Source organism: Culex pipiens, chromosome 3 (genome assembly GCF_016801865.2).
Source record: "Culex pipiens pallens isolate TS chromosome 3, TS_CPP_V2, whole genome shotgun sequence".
Classification (NCBI taxonomy): Eukaryota; Metazoa; Arthropoda; class Insecta; order Diptera; family Culicidae; genus Culex; species Culex pipiens.
The window spans coordinates 169,496,306-169,522,973 of NC_068939.1; the positions used below are offsets into that span (position 1 = coordinate 169,496,306).

The 26,668-nt window shown below is 31.8% G+C and overlaps 2 protein-coding genes across 5 annotated transcripts in view; one reads left to right on the forward strand and one right to left on the reverse strand.

Annotated features, from left to right (window-relative positions):
* Positions 1–26,668, forward strand: part of LOC120417667 (G protein-activated inward rectifier potassium channel 3-like) — a 241,409-nt gene that overhangs the window by 208,398 nt on the left and 6,343 nt on the right. For 3 of the 4 annotated variants that reach the window (XM_039579791.2, XM_039579793.2, XM_052710501.1), the window contains 7 exons: positions 126–240; positions 6,787–6,937; positions 7,003–7,361; positions 7,421–7,610; positions 12,317–12,441; positions 12,701–12,806; positions 12,932–13,226. In XM_039579791.2, coding sequence (XP_039435725.1) covers positions 126–240; positions 6,787–6,937; positions 7,003–7,361; positions 7,421–7,610; positions 12,317–12,441; positions 12,701–12,806; positions 12,932–13,209 — 1,324 coding nt within the window. In that variant the 3' untranslated portion in view covers positions 13,210–13,226. The remainder of the gene's footprint in view (positions 1–125; positions 241–6,786; positions 6,938–7,002; positions 7,362–7,420; positions 7,611–12,316; positions 12,442–12,700; positions 12,807–12,931; positions 13,227–26,668) is intronic. The other variant, XM_039579794.2, reaches the window with a different exon arrangement.
* Positions 18,969–20,546, reverse strand: LOC120417674 (uncharacterized). The gene is made up of 2 exons (XM_039579803.2): positions 19,364–20,546; positions 18,969–19,304 (listed from the first exon to the last, which is right to left on the reverse strand). The coding sequence occupies exons 1-2, from the start codon at positions 20,477–20,479 to the stop codon at positions 19,068–19,070; spliced, it is 1,353 nt and encodes a 450-aa protein (XP_039435737.1). The 5' UTR covers positions 20,480–20,546; the 3' UTR covers positions 18,969–19,067.

The window sequence follows — 26,668 nt, forward strand, 5'->3', positions numbered from 1 at the left end:
CAAGTGGGGAGTTTGTGGTGGAGCTGTCAAAAGGGGGAGCGCGTGGTGAATTTGAAAAGACGAGGGGTGTTTGATGGAGTTGTAAATGTTGAGTTTTTTTTTCTTTTTCTTGCCTGTCTTTGCAGATACCGTCAGACTCGGTTTTCGTCGAGGAGAATCCGTAAGCGAGTTATCTTCAAGCAGGGTGATTGCAATGTGGTCCAGGGAAATGTGGCCAAACGGAGGCGCCGGTATTTGCAGGTGAGTTGTTTGTGGAGTTAGAAAAATTAATATTTAAGATTATTAAAAAACCTGATCGAGGAAAGTCTGACCAATTACCTTTTTTCTAATGATAAAAATATAAAACGATGCCAACATATATAATTTTGAACTGAAATTACTATTTGTCAAAAGGTCGAATGTCAAAGTTTTTTTTCAGACAACAAGTTTTTGTAAAAGATAAAATAACAACAACATTTATGTTATATAATCATCAGCTATAAAAGGGTCCTAAAGCCCTATGTAATTTTTTTGTGCTACGATTAAAAACACGCTTATAAACCATTACTGATCACTTTTTTTTATGCAAAAAAAAAGTTGACAAGACAACATTTTTACGATGGATCAACTATGGTCTCCTTGGAACGAGCTGTCAAGTGGAACCTTCTCTGTCAAGAAGGACAGCGATGTTTATTTTTCAAAATTGATTTAAAAATCAATTTTAAACTGTTTGCGGTCGTACAAAGGGTCATTGTACGCAGAAAAATAAGCTTTATCGCTGTAAACAATAATATCTGCAATCTAAGCTTCATTTTAGGACCCAATTAATAGAAGCATTTATTTTTGAGGAGTTAAATTCGTTTCAAAGAATAGAAAACTTTTATTGACCACTTATCACACAAATGTTGCAGTTAAAATATCAATAATCTTTAAAAAAAATTTAAGCGTTTAAATAAACCTAAGTGCACCGAAAAAAATGATGGTAATATTCATCAGGAAATGGTGACAGATTTTGTGTCAAAAAAATGATTAATTTTACCCCAGAAAATGATGAATTTTCATCAGTTTTTGATGAATATTCATCAGGTTCACATTTTTACACATTTTTTATGTAATATTACTCAAAAAAGAGGTAATATTCAACCTACCAAATTTTCAAAATTCCAAAATTCAACTTTTTTTTCTGTGTGAGACCTGTTCTGAAAAAAATAAAATAAATCAAAATAATAAAAAAACCAGGTTTAAAGTCGGACTATTTCACATAATGCTATTTAAATAACTGCTGAAAAGAATAGAAAAAAAAACACGTAAATGTTAAAAAACTAACAAATTTTGGTTTAAAAAACACAGAAAAAAAATGATGGTAATATTCAACAGGAAATGGTGACAGATTTTGTGTTTAAAAAATGTGTAATGAATTTTCATCAGTTTCTGATAAATTTTCATCAGGTTCACAATTTTACACATTTTTTTGTGATCAACCAAATTTTCAACATTCCAAAATTCAACTTTTTTTTGCTGTGAATAAAAACCCGAGAATTATGTTTAAATGCAAATAGTACTTTGAATGAGATCATTCGATCGTACTTTCGCGATCTACTATCAACAAATGACTGATTGATGATCGATGAAATTTGTTTAAAAAATTCTATGGTTCGAAAACTCCAAAAAAGCAACACTAAAAAGAAATGAATTCAAAATTCTTCAAAAATTAAAATGGAAAAAAAATCAATTAAATCCAAAATTTAAAAAATATAATTAAAAAATACAATTCTTTAAAGGTTTAAATATTTAAGAAAATTTCTAAAGTTTAAAATTCAAAATATTAACATTCCGTCATCATGTTTGTATGACCCAATCTCACCCCAGACCTTATGTCACTTCTGATCATGTTTTCAAAATAATAATATTTCAAAAATTGAAAATTTCAAGCTTTAAAAATTTTAAACCTTTTAATTTTTGAATAAATTGTTTGAAAATCCATCTAGTCTAAAAAAAAAAATATTTTTTTTTAATTTTTGGTTTTTTTATTGTAATTTTAAAGTATTTTTTTTTTGATTTATTATAGAGATTTTACACCATTGTGCATTCGTCTCTTCAAGGTGGATAGTAGAAGAGTTTTTGATCACTTGTCTGACTATATTTCAATAATTGATACCATGCCTTTTTTCTAACGATTTCTGTCTTAGTTTCAAATATTTACGGGCAAATTTGGATCTTAAATTATCAAGTTCTTCACTTTTTTCTTCGTCCTCTTCCTTCGAGGATTTAACCGTTAACTCATAACACTTATTTAAATAATATTTTGCTTGTATGGCATATTCATCTTCTTCATCTGTTGTTTCTTCTTCAGCCATCTCTCTTCGTTTTGTTCTTAAGTCGTAATCCGCGTCCAAATATGCTTGTAAGCGCTTCCGGGATTTGCGAGTGTGCTTAGAAAGCACGGTCTCGAATCCATCGTTAGATTCTTCGGCAATTTCACTTGTTTCCATTGCATTTTGGTCTGGTTTACTGTTGTTGCTTTTTCTGCTGCTGCTGCTGCTTGGCTCAGGTTCAGTCGGTGGTGTACTGCTTTTTTGGTTCACCTTTTTACTCGAATCCCCACATTTTTTGTTCTTTGCTTTGAGTTTGCAAAGCGATTTTTTGCCTATAATTGTCACTGCTGCAACAGCATTGTTTACAGTGATTGATTTCGGCGTTGGCTGTTTCAGCAACATCCGCAGGGTCCGAACTCCATTTGGGATCCCTGGGAAGAAGTTAATCCAGCGGTCGTTGGTGATGGTTAAAATTTTGCCGTATTTACTCATCACTTTGACTACGTCATCATTGCTTATGCCTAGAGGTAGGTCAAGCACACGAACTTCCGTAGCGTTGTTGTCCAGGTAAATCGGGATTTTGCAACCCTGATATACCAGAGGTTTGTCGATGATGGACGAGGCCATTGCTGAGTCGGCGAACTGCAGCACGGCTATTCTTCTTCTATTGCATAATTGCAATGCTCGCAAGTTTTCTTGGTTTATTTGAAGGTCTGCGAGAAGTTTTTTTACAAGCTTTGGGCTTGGTTGGTTTTGGAGTTGACAAAAATCCAGAACCACACTGTTTTTGTCTACGGTGCACATTTTGAAAAAGCGGCGACGCGCACACAAACTGCGGACTGGTGTTGAGAATGCGACTTGTAGGGGCAGGGGGGGCAGAATGGCCCGCCTAAGTAAAATGCGCAAAAAACCATAGAAAAACATACAAATTTATGAATTCAGTGTAGTAGGCTTATGCTTTGGGATGTTCCCTTCAATGTTGTATACTGGGTTGATGAAAATTTTTAGATTAAAACTATTTTTGGTGCACTTTAAAAAAAAAGTTTTTTCGACTACTTTTCCAGGGTGCGGGGCAGAATGGACCACCCTGCGGGGCAGAATGGGCCACCTTAGAAAACAAGCCATTTCGTCTAATACAACGTTGAAGGGAGATAAGAAATGACTTAAGGGACCTTTCTAACACAGTTTCCCTGAAGTTATACCACTTTCATAAAAATAGTCACTTACCAAAACAAACATTTTTGAAAATAGTGTTAATATGTTGAAAAAGGACACTATTTTTACAAATAATCATCAAAACAACTAAAAAATCAACTAATGTTGCATTAAACGTTATTTGTGAAGCTACCAGGAGTGAAACAATCCATTTAACCAAAATTTCATAACTTTTGATTGTTTTTATAAGGCAGAATAAGGGTGGTCCATTCTGCCCCCAAGTGGATTTTAATTTAACACTTCCACCACCAAGCCTCTAAATGATTTGAAGGTTCCGTTGTTGTTTGCATGCCTTGGTAGTAACATCTAGTAACATTAAAAGCATTGTACAAACTTTTTCAAACAATCCAACTTTTCAGAAAGCTTATTTAAAAACCTCGAAATAAACAACATTTGCGTGGTTTTGTCAATAATTTACATTTTTGCTCATAATTCGAAAAATACAATGAATTCAAACGTCGTTTTCGGTATGGTGATGTTATTTGACGTCCTTTATAAGACACTTGCCTTACGGTTGGTCTAAATCCTTTCTAAAACCCAAAACCAAGGGTGGCCCATTCTGCCCCCATGGGCCATTCTGCCCCCCTTGCCCCTATTGTCGGCGGTTACTTTGCGAATTTTAAAGTATGGAATGTTTTATTTATTTTTTATTTTTTGTAGTTTTTATTTCAAAGTTATTCTTACATTCTCTGAAACTTTTAAACGATCTTATTTAAATGTATAATTTAAATTGATGAAACTTTTATTTTTTTCTGTTTTTTTTTTAATTTTGTCAAATTGAAAAAAAGGTTTATTTTGATCACTTTTACGCATTTTGGTTTGAATTAAAAAAAAATTGTTAATTTTGGTCATTTTATTTTGTCAGGTCGCTTTGGTCACTTAAATGTTACGTTATTTTGGTCATTTTCATCAGTTTAGGTAATTTTTATATTTTTGATAATTTTGATATTTTTGATAATTTTGATAATTTTGATAATTTTGATAATTTTGATAATTTTGATAATTTTGATAATTTTGATAATTTTGATAATTTTGATAATTTGAATAATTTTGATAATTTTTGATAATTTTGATAATGTTAACGCACAAATTGACGATTTTATAGAAAAACATTTGGACGACACTGTTGATTTAGAAGCATAAACACTGACACAATCACAGTTGAGATTCATGTACTTTTTGTTGTATGTTTGTAGATGTATTAGTACATGTGCCATAATGTTTTGTACAGTCTCCCCGGTTTAGAGATTTAGCTTGCTCAGAACTCCAAGAATCTAGACCAATTACTTCTGACCAGACGGTTGACCGGGACAGACACAACAGAAACAAGATAAGTAAAGTTTACCCGTCCACAACCTGCCTTTTGTACGCAAAGCGGAATAAAGTCGTCCCTCAACTCTACGCGTATTTTTTGACTCACCGAACGTCTCAGACACAGGACCACATCCAACGCTTGGAATTTGCGTCAACAGATAATTTTGATAATTTTGATAACTTTGATAACTTTGATAATTTTGATAATTTTGGTCATTTTGGTCTTTTTGGTCATTTTGGTCATTTTGGTCATTTTGATAATTTTGGTCATTTCGGTCATTTCGGTCATTTTGGTCATTTTGGTCATTTTGGTCATTTTGGTCATTTTGGTCATTTTGGTCATTTTGATCATTTTGGTCATTTTGGTCATTTTGGTCATTTTGGTCATTTTGATCATTTTGATCATTTTGGTCATTTTGATCATTTTGGTCATTTTGGTAATTTTGGTCATTTTGGTCATTTTGGTCATTTTAGTCATTTTGGTCATTTTGGTGATTTTGGTAAATTTTGTCATTTTGGTCATTTGAGTAATTTTGGTAAATTTTGTGTTTTGGTCAGTTGGGTCGTTTTGGTCATTTTGGTAATTTGGGTCATTTTGGTAAATTTTGTTATTTTGGTCATTTGGGTTATTTTGGTCATTTTGGTCAATTTTGGTCAATTTTGTCATTTTGGTCATTTTGATCATTTTGGTGAATATGGTCAATTATGTCATTTGGTGATTTTGGTCAATTTTGTCATTTTTGTCATTTGGATCATTTTGATAAATTTTGTTATTTTCGTCATTTGGGTCTTTTTGGTCATTTTGGTCATTTTGGTCATTTTTGTCATTTTGGATAATTTTGTTATTTTGGTCATTTTGGTCAATTTTGGTCAATTTTGGTCAATTAATGTAATTTGGTCATTTTAACGTATTTCATTGATGAAAAATGTGGAAACCTCTTTTTACACGAGGCGTTAAGTTACGTTTCTAATTTATAGGTTTCGCCTTTGCGTAAAAAGATGTTTATCTGTAATTTGAATTTCATTTGATCATTTTTTTCTGAGTTTGAACTTAATGAATAAAAATGGCATTCGAGACTTAATTTTTAAAAAAAATTTTTTGGTATTTTTATTATTTTTGATTTAAAAAAATTTATTTATCAAAAATATAATAGTATTTTATAATTTTAAAATTATGACTAAAGTCATGTCAAAAACATCGAATAGATAACAAAATCAGTTCAAAATACAGCTATTTTTTGTTACGTTTTTTATTTTTTCAACACGTAATTTTCTCAATCTTTTAAAGCAGTTAGTTTTTCGTGTGAAAATTTTTCAATTTATTCAAAACGATTGCGAAATTATTGTCTTGATTTGGAGCTACAAATAAAACCGACAAATAAAATGCTTAACTTCTATACATTTTTTTATTTTTTTTTTCATTTTTCATGATGCGTTACGTTTTGTATTTTGTAATGTTTTTGGAACGACGCAACATTTTTGCAATCTTTTCAAAGCTATTTGTAGGTCTAGTGCCCATCTAAAAATCGCTTTTAAAAGACTACAAAACTGATGTATAGTTTTAAAAAGTCGGCTTAAGAAGAGGTTTCTAAGTACAGTCCTGGCTCGATTATCCGAAGCTTCGCTTATTCGAAGTTCTTATTTTTTAATTTTCTTGTTTTTAACATCAAATTCGAGCTCTTAGATCCCATTTTAGGCATAATTGAAAAGTTGATTGCCAATTAAATTACAAAATGCATTTTTGCAATATTTTACCACCGCCATTTTTGTCGCCATCTTGGATTTAAAAATTCTAAATCATCTAAGAGTAGTTCATGCTCTACAATAAAAAATATAAGTAAAAAAAAACGATTTTCCGAAGTGAAATTTTTCCGAGGCTTTCGGATAATCGAGTTTGGATTGTACCTACCTAGTTTGTTTACCTCTCTTTTGAAGTACTAGAATTTACTACTTTAAATTGCAGGACATTTTCACCACCCTGGTCGACATCCAGTGGCGCTGGACGCTGGTGGTGTTTGCGCTCAGCTTCATCCTGTCCTGGCTGGGCTTCGGCACGATCTGGTACCTGATCTCGTACAGCCACGGCGACGTAACGGCCTACCAGCGGGGCGTCGGTAAGTTGGTAACGCGCGTAACGCAACTTTATTGGTAATTTGGGCGATTTTCGTTTCATTCCCAGACGATAACTACAAACCGTGCGTAACGTACATTTTCGGCTTCACGTCGGCGTTTCTGTTTTCGCTCGAGACGCAACACACCATCGGGTACGGCAACCGTTACGTGACGGAGGAATGTCCGGAAGCGGTGTTCATCCTGGCACTGCAGAGCATCACGGGCGTCTTCATACAGGCATTTATGGTGGGCATTGTGTTTGCGAAGCTGTCCCGGCCGAAGAAGCGCGCCCAGACGTTACTGTTTTCGCGTAACGCCGTCGTGTGCCACCGGGACGGGGTGCCCTGTTTGATGTTCCGGGTCGGGGATATGCGCAAGAGTCACATCATTGAGGCGCACGTTACGGCGCAGATCATTAGGAGGAGGGTAGGTTGTTGAAGGGGTGGTGCGTTACGAGGCGTTACTTATTTGTTTTTTTTGCGTAGATTACCAAAGAGGGAGAAATTTTGCCGTTTTATCAGCAAAATATGGAGGTCAGCTGTGATGGCGGGGACGATCGGTTGATGTTTATTTGGCCGACGATCGTCGTGCATAAAATCGATAAGGAGAGTCCGCTGTACAACCTGTCCGCGCAGGATATGCTGCGGGAGCGGTTCGAGATTGTGGTTATGTTGGGTAAGTTCATGTTAAGTGCTACAACAATTGGTACTGACTGACTGACTGACCGACTGGCTAAACTATGCTAAACTAAACTAAACTAAACTAAACTAAACTAAACTAAACTAAACTAAACTAAACTAAACTAAACTAAACTAAACTAAACTAAACTAAACTAAACTAAACTAAACTAAACTAAACTAAACTAAACTAAACTAAACTAAACTAAACTAAACTAAACTAAACTAAACTAAACTAAACTAAACTAAACTAAACTAAAAACTAAAAACTAAAAACTAAAAACTAAAAACTAAAAACTAAAAACTAAAAACTAAAAACTAAAAACTAAAAACTAAAAACTAAAAACTAAAAACTAAAAACTAAAAACTAAAAACTAAAAACTAAAAACTAAAAACTAAAAACTAAAAACTAAAAACTAAAAACTAAAAACTAAAAACTAAAAACTAAAAACTAAAAAACTAAAAACTAAAAACTAAAAACTAAAAACTAAAAACTAAAAACTAAAAACTAAAAACTAAAAACTAAAAACTAAAAACTAAAAACTAAAAACTAAAAACTAAAAACTAAAAACTAAAAACTAAAAACTAAAAACTAAAAACTAAAAACTAAAAACTAAAAACTAAAAACTAAAAACTAAAAACTAAAAACTAAAAACTAAAAACTAAAAACTAAAAACTAAAAACTAAAAACTAAAAACTAAAAACTAAAAAACTAAAAACTAAAAACTAAAAACTAAAAACTAAAAACTAAAAACTAAAAACTAAAAACTAAAAACTAAAAACTAAAAACTAAAAACTAAAAACTAAAAACTAAAAACTAAAAACTAAAAACTAAAAACTAAAAACTAAAAACTAAAAACTAAAAACTAAAAACTAAAAACTAAAAACTAAAAACTAAAAACTAAAAACTAAAAACTAAAAACTAAAAACTAAAAACTAAAAACTAAAAACTAAAAACTAAAAACTAAAAACTAAAAACTAAAAACTAAAAACTAAAAACTAAAAACTAAAAACTAAAAACTAAAAACTAAAAACTAAAAACTAAAAACTAAAAACTAAAAACTAAAAACTAAAAACTAAAACTAAAAACTAAAAACTAAAAACTAAAAACTAAAAACTAAAAACTAAAAACTAAAAAACTAAAAACTAAAAACTAAAAACTAAAAACTAAAACTAAAAACTAAAAACTAAAAACTAAAAACTAAAAACTAAAAACTAAAAACTAAAAACTAAAAACTAAAAACTAAAAACTAAAAACTAAAAAAACTAAAAACTAAAAACTAAAAACTAAAAACTAAAAACTAAAAACTAAAAACTAAAAACTAAAAACTAAAAACTAAAAACTAAAAACTAAAAACTAAAAACTAAAAACTGAAAACTAAAAACTAAAAAACTAAAAACTAAAAACTAAAAACTAAAAACTAAAAACTAAAAACTAAAAACTAAAAACTAAAAACTAAAAACTAAAAACTAAAAACTAAAAACTAAAAACTAAAAACTAAAAACTAAAAACTAAAAACTAAAAACTAAAAACTAAAAACTAAAACTAAAAACTAAAAACTAAAAACTAAAAACTAAAAACTAAAAACTAAAAACTAAAAACTAAAAACTAAAAACTAAAAACTAAAAACTAAAAACTAAAAACTAAAAAACTAAAAACTAAAAACTAAAAACTAAAAACTAAAAACTAAAAACTAAAAACTAAAAACTAAAAACTAAAAACTAAAAACTAAAAACTAAAAACTAAAAACTAAAAACTAAAAACTAAAAACTAAAAACTAAAAACTAAAAACTAAAAACTAAAAACTAAAAACTAAAAACTAAAAACTAAAAACTAAAAACTAAAAACTAAAAACTAAAAACTAAAAACTAAAATAAACTAAAAACTAAAAACTAAAAACTAAAAACTAAAAACTAAAAAAACTAAAAACTAAAAACTAAAAACTAAAAACTAAAAACTAAAAACTAAAAACTAAAAACTAAAAACTAAAAACTAAAAACTAAAAACTAAAAACTAAAAACTAAAAACTAAAAACTAAAAACTAAAAACTAAAAAGTAAAAACTAAAACTAAAAACTAAAAACTAAAAACTAAAAACTAAAAACTAAAAACTAAAAACTAAAAACTAAAAACTAAAAACTAAAAACTAAAAACTAAAAACTAAAAACTAAAAACTAAAAACTAAAAACTAAAAACTAAAAACTAAAAACTAAAAACTAAAAACTAAAAACTAAAAACTAAAAACTAAAAACTAAAAACTAAAAACTAAAAACTAAAAACTAAAAACTAAAAACTAAAAACTAAAAACTAAAAACTAAAAACTAAAAACTAAAAACTAAAAACTAAAAACTAAAAACTAAAAACTAAAAACTAAAAACTAAAAACTAAAAACTAAAAACTAAAAACTAAAAACTAAAAACTAAAAACTAAAAACTAAAAACTAAAACTAAAAACTAAAAACTAAAAACTAAAAACTAAAAACTAAAAACTAAAAACTAAAAACTAAAAACTAAAAAACTAAAAACTAAAAACTAAAAACTAAAAACTAAAAACTAAAAACTAAAAACTAAAAACTAAAAACTAAAAACTAAAAACTAAAAACTAAAACTAAAACTAAAAACTAAAAACTAAAAACTAAAAACTAAAAACTAAAAACTAAAAACTAAAAACTAAAAACTAAAAACTAAAAACTAAAAACTAAAAACTAAAAACTAAAAACTAAAAACTAAAACTAAAAACTAAAAACTAAAAACTAAAAACTAAAAACTAAAAACTAAAAACTAAAAACTAAAAACTAAAAACTAAAAACTAAAAACTAAAAACTAAAAACTAAAAACTAAAAACTAAAAACTAAAAACTAAAAACTAAAAACTAAAAACTAAAAACTAAAAACTACAAACTAAAAACTAAAAACTAAAAACTAAAAACTAAAAACTAAAAACTAAAAACTAAAAACTAAAAACTAAAAACTAAAAACTAAAAACTAAAAACTAAAAACTAAAAACTAAAAACTAAAAACTAAAAACTAAAAACTAAAAACTAAAAACTAAAAACTAAAAACTAAAAACTAAAAAACTAAAAACTAAAAACTAAAAACTAAAAACTAAAAACTAAAAACTAAAAACTAAAAACTAAAAACTAAAAACTAAAAACTAAAAACTAAAAACTAAAAACTAAAAACTAAAAACTAAAAACTAAAAACTAAAAACTAAAAACTAAAAACTAAAAACTAAAAACTAAAAACTAAAAACTAAAAACTAAAACTAAAAACTAAAAACTAAAAACTAAAAACTAAAAACTAAAAACTAAAAACTAAAAACTAAAAACTAAAAACTAAAAACTAAAAACTAAAAACTAAAAACTAAAAACTAAAAACTAAAAACTAAAACTAAAAACTAAAAACTAAAAACTAAAAACTAAAAACTAAAAACTAAAAACTAAAAACTATAAACTAAAAACTAAAAACTAAAAACTAAAACTAAAAACTAAAAACTAAAAACTAAAAACTAAAACTAAAACTAAAAACTAAAAACTAAAAACTAAAAACTAAAAACTAAAAACTAAAAACTAAAAACTAAAAACTAAAAACTAAAAACTAAAAACTAAAAACTAAAAACTAAAAACTAAAAACTAAAAACTAAAAACAAAAAACTAAAAACTAAAAACTAAAAACTAAAAACTAAAAACTAAAAACTAAAAACTAAAAACTAAAAACTAAAAACTAAAAACTAAAAACTAAAAACTAAAACTAAAAACTAAAAACTAAAAACTAAAAACTAAAACTAAAAACTAAAAACTAAACACTAAAAACTAAAAACTAAAAACTAAAAACTAAAAACTAAAAACTAAAAACTAAAAACTAAAAACTAAAAACTAAAAACTAAAAACTAAAAACTAAAAACTAAAAACTAAAAACTAAAAACTAAAAACTAAAAACTAAAAACTAAAACTAAAAACTAAAAACTAAAAACTAAAAACTAAAAACTAAAAACTAAAAACTAAAAACTAAAAACTAAAAACTAAAAACTAAAAACTAAAAACTAAAAACTAAAAACTAAAAACTAAAAACTAAAAACTAAAAACTAAAAACTAAAAACTAAAAACTAAAAACTAAAAACTTAAAAACTAAAAACTAAAAACTAAAAACTCTTGACTCTTGACTCTTGACTCTTGACTCTTGACTCTTGACTCTTGACTCTTGACTCTTGACTCTTGACTCTTGACTCTTGACTCTTGACTCTTGACTCTTGACTCTTGACTCTTGACTCTTGACTCTTGACTCTTGACTCTTGACTCTTGACTCTTGACTCTTGACTCTTGACTCTTGACTCTTGACTCTTGACTCTTGACTCTTGACTCTTGACTCTTGACTCTTGACTCTTGACTCTTGACTCTTGACTCTTGACTCTTGACTCTTGACTCTTGACTCTTGACTCTTGACTCTTGACTCTTGACTCTTGACTCTTGACTCTTGACTCTTGACTCTTGACTCTTGACTCTTGACTCTTGACTCTTGACTCTTGACTCTTGACTCTTGACTCTTGACTCTTGACTCTTGACTCTTGACTCTTGACTCTTGACTCTTGACTCTTGACTCTTGACTCTTGACTCTTGACTCTTGACTCTTGACTCTTGACTCTTGACTCTTGACTCTTGACTCTTGACTCTTGCTTTTGTAAACAATAAACAAACTTTCTCCTTCAGAGGGCGTCGTCGAGTCCACCGGCATGACAACGCAGGCCCGCAGCAGCTACCTGCCATCGGAGATCCTGTGGGGCCACCGGTTCGAGTCCGTGGTCAAGTTCAAGCGGGAAACCGGCGAGTACGAGGTAAGACGGGGCAATTGGAGTATCATAATGAATGAACTTGGCACGGCTGATTGTGCGCATGCCCCGTTTTGGCGCATGACCCCCTGCCGGAAATCACGGTTCCTCCGAGGGCATCCTTCCCAACGGAGAGATAAGACGTGTGATTAGGAAAGGGTCATCATCTCTGCGGTGACCTACTTTTTCCCGACAGAGAGACGGAAAAGAGAGCGTACTCTGCAGTAATCCTAATCGATTCTCTCTCATCCGCGTGCTTTCACAGGTGGATTACACCACGTTCAACAACACGTACGAGGTGGATACGCCACTTTGCAGTGCACGCCAGCTGGCGGCCGTCAAGAAGGAGCTCTGCAAGCAAACCGGAGCAGGTGAGCGCGCCAAAAACAAATTATTTTGACAGTTAGTAACGCACACACACAGTAGGCCATCATCGCTCACCTCTTTCGTAACGTCTGCCTAATATTTCCGTTTTTAAATGTCCTAAAACACCAAGCGCTCTCCTCGTCCGACGACGATTCCGAGTCCGGGTCCTCGTCGGAGGCCACCGATCCGCTTCCGGTGGTGGTGGTGCGTTCCGTGCGGCAACGTCCGCCCCTGCCCAACGGTTATGTGCATTTCAACGTGCCGCCCGGTGACGGGGAAGATGGCGCGGACGTGACTAACGTTACGGACGGGGGCGCGGATTCGCCCCAGATTGGGCAGCAGCGCAAGCAGGACCGGGCGTTCCGCAAGCTGTCCATCAAGGAACCGTCGATGGATTCGCTGTGTTGATGGTGGTGGTGGAAGGGGTTTGTTGCATTTATTTGTTGTGTTTGTGTGTTGTGTTGTCACTTTGTTGTTTGTTGTGATTGTGGAGATGCATGTGGAATTGGGCCAAGTTGAGTTAGAGACCTTATTTTAGACTGCTTTTCAAGCATCATCTTTTATTCAGTTTATAAATGGTAACTAACGGTAATGGCGTTATGCCAGTCAGAACTGTCAAAATCGACCACTTAGAGACCAACACCAAATCTGACCAAATTTCGACAGAGTATTTAATGGCCAGACAAATAAAACGCAATTGTTATTGTTCACGCATCATGCGTTTGTATTTATTTATTCAAGGTCAAACACTAAAATCAGTTCTACAAACGTCAAAATTCTACGTGCGGTTACAAAGCACAACCACGATGCATCTCGCTAGGTTTGTGTTAATCCAAGGATGCTTTGATTTTATGTAAATTCCGAGCTGACACAAATGACACGTGAATTGTTTTTTTAATATTTACTTTTCCTGTCATTCTATAATGACGAACGGCTTACTTTTCATCGCCAGAGAAAGCAGTACTGAAAAGTACTTTTTTGCAATTCCGTCGTTAAACTGTTTATTTTTCTGTCATTTTCAAACGACGGAACAGCCTACTTTTCCCAACAAAAATTAACAGAATCGAATAGTAACACTTTTCAAAACAAATGCTAAAAAGTTCTACTTTTCTACTCGGTGAACCTTGTTGGATAAATGTACGACTCGTGCTGAAAAAATCCTCTTTTGCAACTTGTTGCATAATAGTAGTTTATGCAACAAGTTGCAAAAAGAGGATTTTTTCAGCACAAGTCGTACATTTATCCAACGAGGTTCACCGAGTTGGATAAATACGACGAGTGCTGAAAAAAACGAGTTTTGCAACGAGTTCCATACAACATTTTTTGCAATTCCGAAAAACACCCATTGAGTGAAATTTTAAGTCAAATTTTCATGTATTTTGTCAATAAATCGTTTAAATCAAAAAAATGTTAAAAAGTATTACTTTTCGATAAAGTGCTGAAAAGTTCAACTTTTCAGCACCCATTTCAGTGCTGAAAAGTAGAACTTTTCAGCATTTATTTTGAAAAGTGTTGCTATTCGATTCTGTTATTTTTGGTACAGAAAAGTAGGCTATTTCGTCGTTCAAGACTGACAGGAAAAGTAAGTAGTTTCACGACGGAATTGCAAAAACTACTATTTCTGCATCCATTTGAGTGCTGAAAAATTCAACCTTCTTTTTGATATTGTTGCAGAGTTGGTAACTTATCTTGACGGCAAATTACATACCGTAAAACGGGGTGACTTTGATAGCCGGGGTGACTTTGATAGCTTTGCGATTTTTCTGCAAAATGAAGAATACAATTAAAATACGTACGGAATTGTTTAGAATCATTCTGACCGTGGTAGAGAAGTGTTCAAAGAACCTCAAAAAGAACTTTTCATAAAATTTTGAAAAGTTTAAAAAGTTAGTTAACTATAGTTAAGAAAATGGTGATGAAACTAATTATTTTAAACTGCTCAAAGTGTCATGATTTTCTCAATGAACATGATATTGAATCGGAAAACGGAATGCATTTTCGGATTGTTTGGAAAATTTTCCACTAGGAGAAGGTAAAATAAGTTTGTAAATAATAAATAATATGTGTTTTTGAAACACAATTTAAAAAAAAAACTCCAAATTTATAGGCAATTTCAGTTGAACAAATTTCATGTAAAATGTGAAAACTTGCGATTAGTGCTTCGAATTCAGTATAAAATGCAATATAAATCGATAATTTTATAAACAAAACTAGTTTTTACAAATTTCAGGCAAAATTCCGACTTTTTAACAATTTTACCTAAAATTTATATTTATTTTGTTAAAAAGCTTATAAACTTAGTTAACTAAATATAAACATTGATTTTTTTTTTCTTAAAAACAATATCAGCAACTTCAGTGATGGTACATTCAACGTACAAATAAAGTTTAAACATCCTAAATATGATTTTAACAAGAAAAACTCTGACTATCAAAGTCACCCCGGAATTTAAACTAAGAATTTTTAACGTAACTATTTTTCTAAACACTATTGAAAAAACTTTTTTTCCAAAATAGTGCATGGACTTTGTGTGGCCTACCCCAGTACATGTTTTAAAAATAATAATCTTGAGTAAAACCTTACCTGTTGGAAAATATTCCAAAAACAAATTGAAATCCTATCAAAGTCACCCCGGTTTACGGTACTAGTTGCACAAACTACAATTTTGTTTATTTAACCACGCTAACTTTGTTTGAAATATTCGTTCATAGAGTGGCACGCTAATAAAAAAAATCCGGAAATAGCTGAGATTTTCGTTTTCATCCATTTTTGAAAAACGATTAAATTACCTTATTTTAAGTTTTCTACGATTTCGTCATTTTTGTTGGAATGATTTGGATGAAACTTTGTCCATGCATTTCCTATACAATTTTGGGAATTTTTAGAAGGAATTTTCTGATCGAAGTAGTAGATTAACGGGAAAAAATCTATTTTTTATTCATCTTTAAGATAATTCTCAATTTACGTATTTTTTAATTTTCGTTATGTTTCGATATGTTTAAGGGGACTAAAACCGACATCTTTTGAGTTATAGATATGAGTGGGGTTATTGAATTTTCACGATTTCGCGGACAACGTGTAATTCGTGAAATTTTAAGATTTCTGTGAAATCCCGTGAAAATCAACATTTTTTTAATTTTTTTTTTATTTGAATCTGAATAACTTATGTTGTTAATAGCAATATAATAAATATTTCATCCTAGAGACTTTTTAAGTAAATTTTATTAGTTTTCAATTCAAAAGCGTGATATAAACTATTTGTAGAAAGGTTAGCAAAACATACATCTTTTGATTCCAGTTATTCTTATACCAAAAAGTTTAAATTTTTACAAATTTTGGCTTTTTCAACCTAAATTTGTTAAAATTGACTGAATAAGTATATTGGATTTTTTTTCTAAAAGATTGCAGATTTTGTTTAATTAAATCGTTTTATTTTCGGAAATTTCAGTTTTTTTGAGTCCTTTTAAATTTTCACGATTTTTGATTTTTTGGTAGATGGTTCCCGTGAAAGTTGATAAAATTCCACCTTTTTTTGTTTCCTGTTTTAATTTTAAATAAAAATTTGAAGATATCGGTACAGATTAAATTATTTGACAGATTTTTATTATTTTTGGGTCCGGTGGTTTAGTGGTTAGCGTGGTAGCCTCCAAACCCCAGTATGGCCTGGGTTCAATCCCAGACGGACCCGGTGGCATTTTTCGTGACGAAATTTGCCTGACCACGCCTTCTATCGGATGGGGAAGTAAAACGTCGGTCCATTAGCGTAAAAGAGGTTTTGAGTGACTCATCACACACGCCTAGAAATGAGCAGAAACTTGCAACAGAGACCACAAAAGACCCGGGGGTCGTTAAAGTGGATTGCTTTGCTTTTTTTTTATTATTTTTTATTTAGTTTTTGAAAAGAGAGATGATAACCTTAAAACATATTTTACTGGGAAAAATGGCAAATTATTTTTACCATTTTGGCTGGACAAGATTGTTCAAGCTTGCTTTGATATGAAATTCAATTAAAAGTAAAAAGATAAAATCAGAGAACACTTTTCAGTCGAATAAAAATAATAAGGCAGTTCAATAAATGATAAAGTAGTTTCTGTTATTTAAACATAAGTCTTTCAGAGTTACTATGAATACAAAGAGACGAGTTGTTCCTTTTAATTCCGCGAACAACTCGTCTCTTTGTATTCATAGTAATGCATTCTGCTAAAACGCTCAACCAAACCACAATTTCAGAGTCATTTTAAAAATGTTCATGTTCCGCGGAATTTCCGTGAAATTTTGTGTTTTGAAATTAAGGTCCCCGTGAAATTTGCTATTTTTGAGAGTGAAAAATAGCCTACACAGCAAAAAAAGATGAATTTTGGAATGTTGAAAATTTGGAAGGATGAATATCACCTATTTTTTGAGTAATATTACCATAAAAAATGTGTAAAAACGTGAACCTGATGAATATTCACGAGAAACTGATGAAAATTCATCATTTTGTAATGTAATATTACACATTTTTTACACACATCTGTCACCATTTCCTGATGAATATTACTATCATTTTTTTTCTGTGTAGATATGAGTTTAAGAAAATAGTGTTTTATGGAAAATGGAAAATGTGAACATTTTTTTAATCTTTAAAGCAAATTCGAATTTGCATTTAAATATAAAATAAAATGTACCGTTTTCAAGAAATAGCTACTTTTGAAAAATTACACAAATATTCTGGAAAGAACAGCACCTCAGAAAAAAAAAAGGATGAAACAATTTCCTATAATTTTCTCTCTTGAACTTCAAAACTTTTAAACAATTCGTGTCTGAAATCCAGACTAATTTTTTAAAAAGTCCTATCTGCATAAGAAACTCATAACTCATAGGTTGCTTTGAAAATTTACTCTAGAAATACAGCCTCTCAAAAAATTTAAATAGATAAGAATGTTTTTTTTCTAACCTTCACCTAATTAGCCAGTAATTTTAAACTGACGATATCTCTAAAACTATTTTCAATGTAAAAAATTGCAAATTTTGTGAAATTTTCTGATCAAAATTTCTAATTCAAGCTTAACTATTAAAATAATAATTTTCCTCATTTCATATTTTTGACAAACTTTGAAATATTTTATTAAATTGATCAGAATATTCACAAAAGTTTAAATTTTTAGCATTGTAAATCGGATCAATAGTTTCCGGGGTATAATCCGTTAAAATTACAGGTTAATTAGGTTACAAATATGAAAAATTTATTTTGATCTTTTCAAATTTTTTGTAAGGCTTTATATCAGAAACAAATTGCCCGATTGTCAATGTTCAAGAGTGAAAAATTTCTCAGCTTTCAATATTTTTTAAAGGTTGCATTTCTTTCATTTATGCTCTACAAACAAACAAAATTTAAAATTTATATGATGAAAACGGTACATTTTACAAAAAAAAGTTAAGTACTTTTTGATTGCATCGGTGTTGCTTTAAAAAAGATTTTGAATCGTTATTTGTCCTGATTTACGATTTTTTACATAAAAAACTATTTTTCTAAAATTTCTTATCTTTTTAACCAAATTTTGCACCTTAATGCACTATGGCTCAAAGATGTCTTTTTTAATTCCCTAAAACATATAAATGGATATTTTTTTTTGGGAATTGAACTTTTAGCGATAAAAGGTTAATTAAAAAAATGAATCTATTTCCGTATACTACTGTTTTCTGAAAAGTCAAAATCATAACATGAAAATTTGCCGAAATCATAAATTCAATCAGATAATTCATTCTCATGTTACAGAATTGCATTCACCACTACGCGATTTTGACATTTCTGGCGTGCGTAACGCCGTTACTATTCGTAACGTCCTCCATGCTTAAAATTCTGGATACGCGACAAAGTGATTGATAACTCTTGCTGAAACTTGCCTAAGTAGTTGCTTCTTTTCAACCTGTAAAGATTATCACCAAAACATCTAGATTTGTTTTGCATAACTACAAGTTCTAATTGTGACTGTGTTTTCATTCTGTTTGTCTTTAAATTTGTTTGGGTTTATCACTATTCCTGCAATGTGTGAATCTAATTCAACAATATTATTTAGCGTGTTTTGTACTGTTGTGATCAATCGTGTGAAAACTACCATTTGAATTGAACAAACTTATATTCAAGTTACGTTTACACTGTTTTACCATGACTCACGGCAGCAGGTTTGGCCGAATAGTTACGCTGTCCGCTTTCAAAGTGGATGATCATGGGCTCGAAATTTTAAACTTTCAATGTTAGGACACTTTTAAACTTCAAACAGCCCTTAAACAAAGTTCCGCAAAAAGGTGTACATCGAGTAGGCCATGTTGAGCAGCTCGTAGAACCGATCCTGGGTGAACTCGAAGAAGCCAAAGCAGTTCAAACGCAGCGGTTGCTGCGCCACGGTCATCACATTCATCATCGTCGCCCGAACGGAGCGGTACTCCTCTTGGTGCTTGTCATTCCATTCGAGCTTCTCGGGCCAATCCAGGTTGTACACTTCCAAGCCGATGGATTCGTTCTTTAAGAGAAAATTTTAAAATAACTTCTGAGTGATCATGATCATAATTGGTAACTTACCGCCTCAGTCAGCAGGCTCACCGTTTTCGTCAAAAAGGCACATTCGATGGCAACCCAAAGACAGTAGTACAGCGATTCCAGCGAGAACAGCGTAACGGTTTTCATCTGCGTAACGTAAATGGCTCCACAGGCCAGACTAAACACCGTTGAAAAGTAAACGATGAGGAAGGTTGCGTTCAAAAATGGTCGAATTTTGTTCTTCATTGCCAGAAACTCGGCATGCAACGCAATGCACTCCCCAAACTCTTCCTGGACGAACTTCCAGAAGTAGTGCTTTTTCATCGCATCTTGCTGACGAGAGCTTCCCGGTTCCAATTCGAGCCTTCCCTGAACTCGCTTTTGGGTTTCTTCAAAGACGACTGCATACATCTGAGCGATCACTCTCAGTTCACCGATTAGTCCGGTCAGGACCATGTAGGAAACCAGAAACACAAGAACGGTCATAAGTGCCAACCCAACCAATGTGAAACAAAAAAACAATTTGTAAGCTTTTTGGAAAATCGGCAGTGTTTGCTTGATGTCCACTGGAGACTTCATGTAATGATGATCGGAAAAATCGATTGCCAGGATACTTGTGACCACGATCAGGATGATTGCGACCGTAGGAATCACAATTTTCCGAATGTGATAAAACGCAGCACTTCGAATGCCCAGCGAACGTTCAAGATGTCTGCCGAAGCAGCGTCGATTGACGTATCTTCGAGCCTCCATCAGCGTTTCGTAGTGCCAAAGGATGAGCACCACGCGCAGAGCCGAGGAACTACTCCCGATCATTCCTTGCATGCAACTCAGTAGAATTTCCAACTTGGCACCCTGTTGAACGTTAAGAACCATGTTCCAAAGCGTCACAAGCGCAGGAAAATAGACCGTCCACCGGTAGACTTTCCAGCAGCGCAGAAGTTTCGCATTTTCCGAGTTGAATCGAGCACCCGCGATCGCCAGCAGAAAGTCCAGTCCGAAGAAGAAATCCGTTGAATAATTAAAGTCCCTGGTCAGGGCGCGGTAGTAGGCGGTGACGCGCGACTTGCAGCGGTTCCAACGCGTTCGAAGGTGGTCCATTTTGGTCGTAGTTCCGGAATGCACTGAACAGTCGTTGGTGTCTTGATCCAAGCACATCGCTATGCTTGTTGTGCATGGGAACAGCGACCGGTCGTGGCCAATCGACTTGGTTGGGGATCATGAAAGCGAATTTCCATACACTTGCACTGTCATTTGGCGTTTTTTAATGACACCTTTCTGCATTGCGTTTGATGTTAGGTAGCTTTGTTCAATGTTCAGTAAAATCGAAAAAAGAAATCAGTGCAAGGAGCTTGAAAAATGAAGGTCTCAAAGCAAGTATGCAGGATTTGAGCTATCGATTTCTTTTTGTAGTATTTAACCATTTTTTAGAATATAATTGTAACATATTAGAAGAAAACATCGAAAACATGTTCAATTTATTTTCTCTCGAAAACCCAATTTTATTGATTTATATGTTTGCGCCTTCCTAAATCACACTTTAGGTATTAGAATCGTTTTCGATCTCAAACTTAAAAAAAAAATCAAAAATCAGTTTTGGCCAAATTGTTTTCTCTTGGATTCAACTGCAGTTTACTGTGACCACCGGGAACCTGCCACAACCACAAAAAAAGATTTATAATCGTGTCGCTCCAGTTGCATTCGATAGGTAAGGGAATGTCATGTAATTCTACAGCTTTTAAAAAGCGTTCTGTTGAGAACGCTTTTTAAAAGCTGTAGAATTACATGACATTCCCATAACTATCGAATGCAACTGGAGCGACACGATTATAAATCTTTTTTTGTGGTTGTGGCAGATTCCCGGTGGTCACAGTAAACTGCAGTTGAATCCAAGAGAATACAATTCGGCCAAAACTGATTTTTGATTATTTTTTTTTAAGTTTGAGATCGAAAACGATATCTTAACAAGCAAAACATTGCTTAATGCGAAATGAGCAAGCAAGTTTCCATCACAACTTTAGTAAAACATTTTTCAATTGTGAGAAATGGCAAACGGAATGAGTACCGAGTCCTTAACCTGCACAGCAAACGAGAATTTCCCCTATAATACTCAGGGTGGCCACTCAAATCCCATTTTCGAATACCTGACTTTCACCCGATAGTTCCAAATTCCAAATACTGGCATTTCTTACCGAAAGTAATAGCATATCATTAAAAACTGTGTAAATAGTATGAAAGGCAAAATGTTAATTTCTGGCTGATTTTAGCGTGACGTACTTTATGGATGAAGCCAAATGTAAAAGTTCATTAAAAAAAATCCAAGCGCCCATTTTCTGAAAAAAAAGGACAAAAATGAAAAATAGCATTATTTTTATTGTTTTTTTTAAGGAGAAATAATTTCAAAGAGAAATTAATATTTGGTAAATCTCTGCCAACTCATACAGCAGTATTTTTTATACCAGAGCAGAAATTCGAGCTCAATGTTCAACCTTAAAAAGAAAGAGTTAGTAGATTTTCAATATTTTAGTATCATTTAATTATCCAACAAACGATGGATCGCATTATCGATCCGGTTATTGCTTTTATCGAAATATCTGTGATCGTATCCTAGAAAGTGTATAAAACAACACTTAAAGTGCTGATAACTTTTGGTAGGGTTATCAAATCTTCGATGTTTTGGGCTATTCTTACGATCTTCCGAAGCTTTTTTCAAAATGTTTTTTTTAGCATAACTTTTAAAGTTCTTTACTTAATTTCACAATTTTCAATAGGGACTTATGGGACCCCAAGAAGGACTAAAACTATTTAAATCGGTTCATCCAGTGCTGGGATAATTGAGTGAGAATTTTTCGTTGCACACATCAACATCCAAACACACACACAGACATTTGTTCAGTTTTTTATTATGAGTCGATATGTATCTCGTTCTAAGTCGTTAATTTTTAGAGTGATTTGATAGCCTTTCTTTAGTAAGGTGAGTAAAAAAATATCGCCGAAATATTTAATTTGGATTAAATTTTTTTTTAAGAAATGTGACTTAGGTTTCAATAATTTTAAGACGGTCACAATTGATGAAATTTAGCTCTTATTTTGAATGAAATCAGACAGGCTTGTGTATATTTTTTCATTAAATAATAGATTTTCATTTATTTTTCGCTAAGTTGTGCAAAATTCATGCCACCATAACCAAACAAAATTCATACGGATTTTTAATTGTTTAACCCTATACCGCTAAAATTTCGGGGAGGTGGTCAGCTTTTGTTCTACGAAAAACTTTACTTCTCTTGTTTTATGTTTTTCTTGCTTTGTTTTTAGCATTTTATTTTGCATTTATCTTGTTAAGTTTATCTTTGTTTTTGGTAGCTTTTGGCCTATTCTACAACGTCCTATCATAACATTTTGCCTTTCTAATTTTTTAATGTTTCGTAGTCATTTTTTCAATTTTTCGCTTGTTCTTCACATTTTCTGCTCTACAATGGCACCATTATCATTTAAATTGTAAAAAAATGCGTTCAGGCACAGTCTGGGACACTAGAAAAATTACTGCATACTTCTTTTTACTTAAAATAAAGGAAATGTTAGTAAAAAACACTGCCAAAGTTGGCCCCTAAAAAAAATATTTTTTTTTTAAAACATTGGCAAAGTCACATTAAACAAGTAAAACTTCCAACCCTAATTTTATTTTAAATTGTATGAGATCTTCTTTGCAATGCTTTTTAAAGATCAAAAATTGGTTGAAAATTGATTGTTGACAATTTTTTAGATCGAAGCCCGTCTAGATGCGGTGTTGAGTTGTAGAGGGTTGAATATCCTTTTCATTCTCACATAGATTTAATATGAAAATGGATTCGGAATTGAATTTAAGTTGATCATAATTGATTTATAATCTAAAAAATATTAAAAAGAAATCAAGGGCCAATAATATTGTTTTAAAGAAGTACGCTTGAAATGTTCGACCTTCCGGATTTTTTCACCAAAAATAGCAAATTTCCGATTTTTTTCCCGATTTTTCCTATATTTTGTGAAATTTTACCGACTTTTCCTACTTGAGTGGTCACCCTGCCGAAGATTTCTACTCGGCTCTAAACGCCCGGAGGCTTGAATGGAGAGAGCAACCCAAAAACATTTTTTTAGACTTAATTCTTTTCTAGCTTGGTATCCCTAACTTTACACTCAAACCGCCCAGAAAAGAATCAATAAAATTTCTTCATATAATTATAAAATCAAAAAATCTTATTGCTCTGCTACCCTCGCGGGTGGCAGCAATTTCGAAAAGAAAAAAAAAAAACAATAAAGTTCAAGGGGTTACATACCTGTAGAGGGTGACGAGCGGGAATTCCCGGGAAAAAAATCCCGGGAAATCGACCATTTTTGGACCTCTCGATTCCCGGGAAATTCGGTCGAGACTCCCGGGAAATTTTATACTTATAAATATCGAAGCAAAATTATATAAACTAATCAGAAAATTATTTGATGAATTCTAAATTGTTTAGAACATTCGAAGTTCAATGTTCGATGTCCAAGTTCGAATTAACCAATGGTTATCTGATCTTTTATTTAGAAAGTTTAAAATTTAAGTTGTCAAAAATTCCAATAACTATAATTGAGAGAATCCAAAAAAATTTGACCCCACAATTTATCTTTTTTAATAATTTTTAATAATAAATTTCTAAGAGGGAAAAGCTTTTTCAAAATAAGTTCAATTTCCATATCCTCTCTCGAGCATAGCAATCCTCATTATCTGTTTTTTTTTAAATCTAAGTCCCTAGGGTAATTTCGCTGTACCGTAAACTGGGGTCAATCGGGACACATGGGGCGAATTGGGACAGCAGTTTTAACCATGTTGGAGCCAGTATTTTGATTTTTCTGGTTGGTTTCGGTTAGAACAGACTCAGGCCAACAAAATGTGTACATCCATTTCCAAATTTAAAAGCGTTAAGTGCTCTAAAAACTGCTGTCCCTATTCAGATTGTAGTCCCGAGTCACCCCAGATTACGGTATCAAGGTAATTTCCTTTTTTGATGTCAATAAGTCATTTTGTGTTTCACTTCAGCCTCAATATTCAATTATATTTTGGAAAAACGGGTTTTCCTGATAACTTTAAATATTTCTTTAATGAATATTTACAGTTGACCTTAAAAATGAAAAAAAAACAAGTTTAAATTGTTGTTTTGAGTCGTTGTTTATATTATTACAAATATCCCGATACTGGGAAATTATATACAATTTATTTTTTTACTTAAATTTTTGTTAATAAGAAGGTCATGCAACAAGCTTGTGAAAATTTTGAAAAATCATTCAGTGCAAATAAAGATTCGTTAACATTTTAAACTACAATTTTGAGTCCCAAAAAGCACAAAAAATGATCTTGTATTTGTAGATTCAGAAAAAAAACAAAAGGTAGATATAGTTCCTCAGATAAATAGGATCCTGAAGTTAACGTTTCATAGAATAAGTTTGAATTAAATGTATTTTGATTGATAAAAAAAACAATAATATTACATTTCCTTTTTAAATTATCGCCACTATTGGCATAAAAAAAAACTCCCGGGTCCCGGGAATTCCCGGGAAATGCCAAATTCAACTCTCGATTCCCGGGAAATTGAAAATCTCGAGAATCGTCACCCTCTACATACCTGTAAAAAATCTCAAATTTTTTTTTCAATAGTTTGCAGCCTGAAATGGTGATGAGATAGAAATTTGGTGTCAAAGGGACTTTTATGTAAAATTGGATGCCCGACGCGTACTCAGTATTCCGAAAAAAAAACGTATTTTTCATCGAAAAAACACTACAAGCTTTTAAAAACACTGCCATTTTTCGTAACTCAACTGTAAATTTTTTTGGAACATGTCATTTTAAGGGAAATTTAATATTATTTTCGAATCTACATTTACCCAGAAGGGTAATTTTTACATTTAGAACAAAAATTTTCATTTTCAAATTTCGTATATTTTTCTAACTTTGCAGGGTTATTTTTTAGAGTGTAACAATGTTCTGCAAAGTTGTAGAGCAGACAATTACAAAAATGTTGATGTATAAACATAAGGGGTTTGCTTATAAGCATCACGAGTTATCGTGATTTTACGAAAATAAGTTTTGAAAAAGTTACTTTTTGCGTTTCCCTTTGTTACGTCGTCCGTGTCTGTCGCGGGTGACCATGAACGGGCATGATCGATGACGACCAACTTTTTCAAAACTCGTAAAATCGCGATAACTTGTAATGTTTATAAGCAAACCCCTTATGTTTACATATCAATTTTTTTGTAATTGTCTGCTCTACAACTTTGTAGAAAATTGTTACACTGGGTCAATGTAGATTCGAAAAAAACATTAAATTTCCCTTAAAATGACATGTTCCAAAAAACATTACAGTTGAGTAACGGAAAATGGCAGTGTTTTTAATTTTTTTTTTAGGTGTTTTTCCGATGAAAAATACGTTTTTTCGGAAGTCTGAGTACGCCATCAAATCGGGCGTGCAATTTAACATAAAAGTCTCTTTGACACCAGATTTCTATCTCATCACCATTTTGGGCTGCAAATCATTGAAAAACACCTCTATCACGCAAATCGAAGAGGGGTCGGGGCAACCTTTCCCGATTTCGTGTGAGTTGGTAAAGAATTACCCAGCTGTCAAGTTTGAATCACATTGGTATCTTAATAAAGATTTTAATACAAACAATCAAAATAAAAAAGGAACCAATAATCACTTTAAGAAGTCATGTAATTTTTGATAGTTTTAATTAGTATTAAAAGTGATTGTTTCCCAAAATATTCAGATCATGATTTAATTGAAAACCATATTTAGATCTCTGTTCAAACTTTATCAAAAGGAGGTGATTCTGGGGACCCTCAACTTTATATTTGTACATGATTCGCCTTGAAGTGCAAATCAGTTTTGTACGATGAATAAAATCTAAATCCAGACCAAAAACCACTTATCCGCTTGTTTGCCTTTTCGCGCAACCCCGCAGGAAACATAAATATTATCAATTGTGATTTGAATCCATACGCTGAAAAGCGACCAAACTGCTCAAAACTCATGAAATTGGTCTCCATGGAGAGCCAGCAACGCTAAACGTCACAAGCGCCATTATAGAGTGTAGAGCGCACCGCTACTGGACTGGGGAAGTTCACTTGATGCCAAGATCAAGATCGGCCAACTAGATCGCGCATTCACTTGAGAGCTGATTAGCGCGGAAGCGCTAAACGTCATGGGCGGAAGCGGACGACATGGAGTACGAAACTAAACGAAACTATTGGCACTACGCCCCCCGGGGCATGGCCTTCCTCTAACGTGGGATTTCTGCTCCAGCGCCTCTGACGAGACAGGAGAAAACGGGACCGAC

Coding starts and splice junctions, on each gene's coding strand:
- LOC120417674 (XM_039579803.2), bottom strand. CDS start 20,479: ATGTGCTTGGATCAAGACACCAACGACTGTTCAGTGCATTCCGGAACT. Junction 19,305..19,363: donor TGAGCCTGCTGACTGAGGCG/GTAAGTTACCAA, acceptor TTTCTCTTAAAG/AACGAATCCATCGGCTTGGA.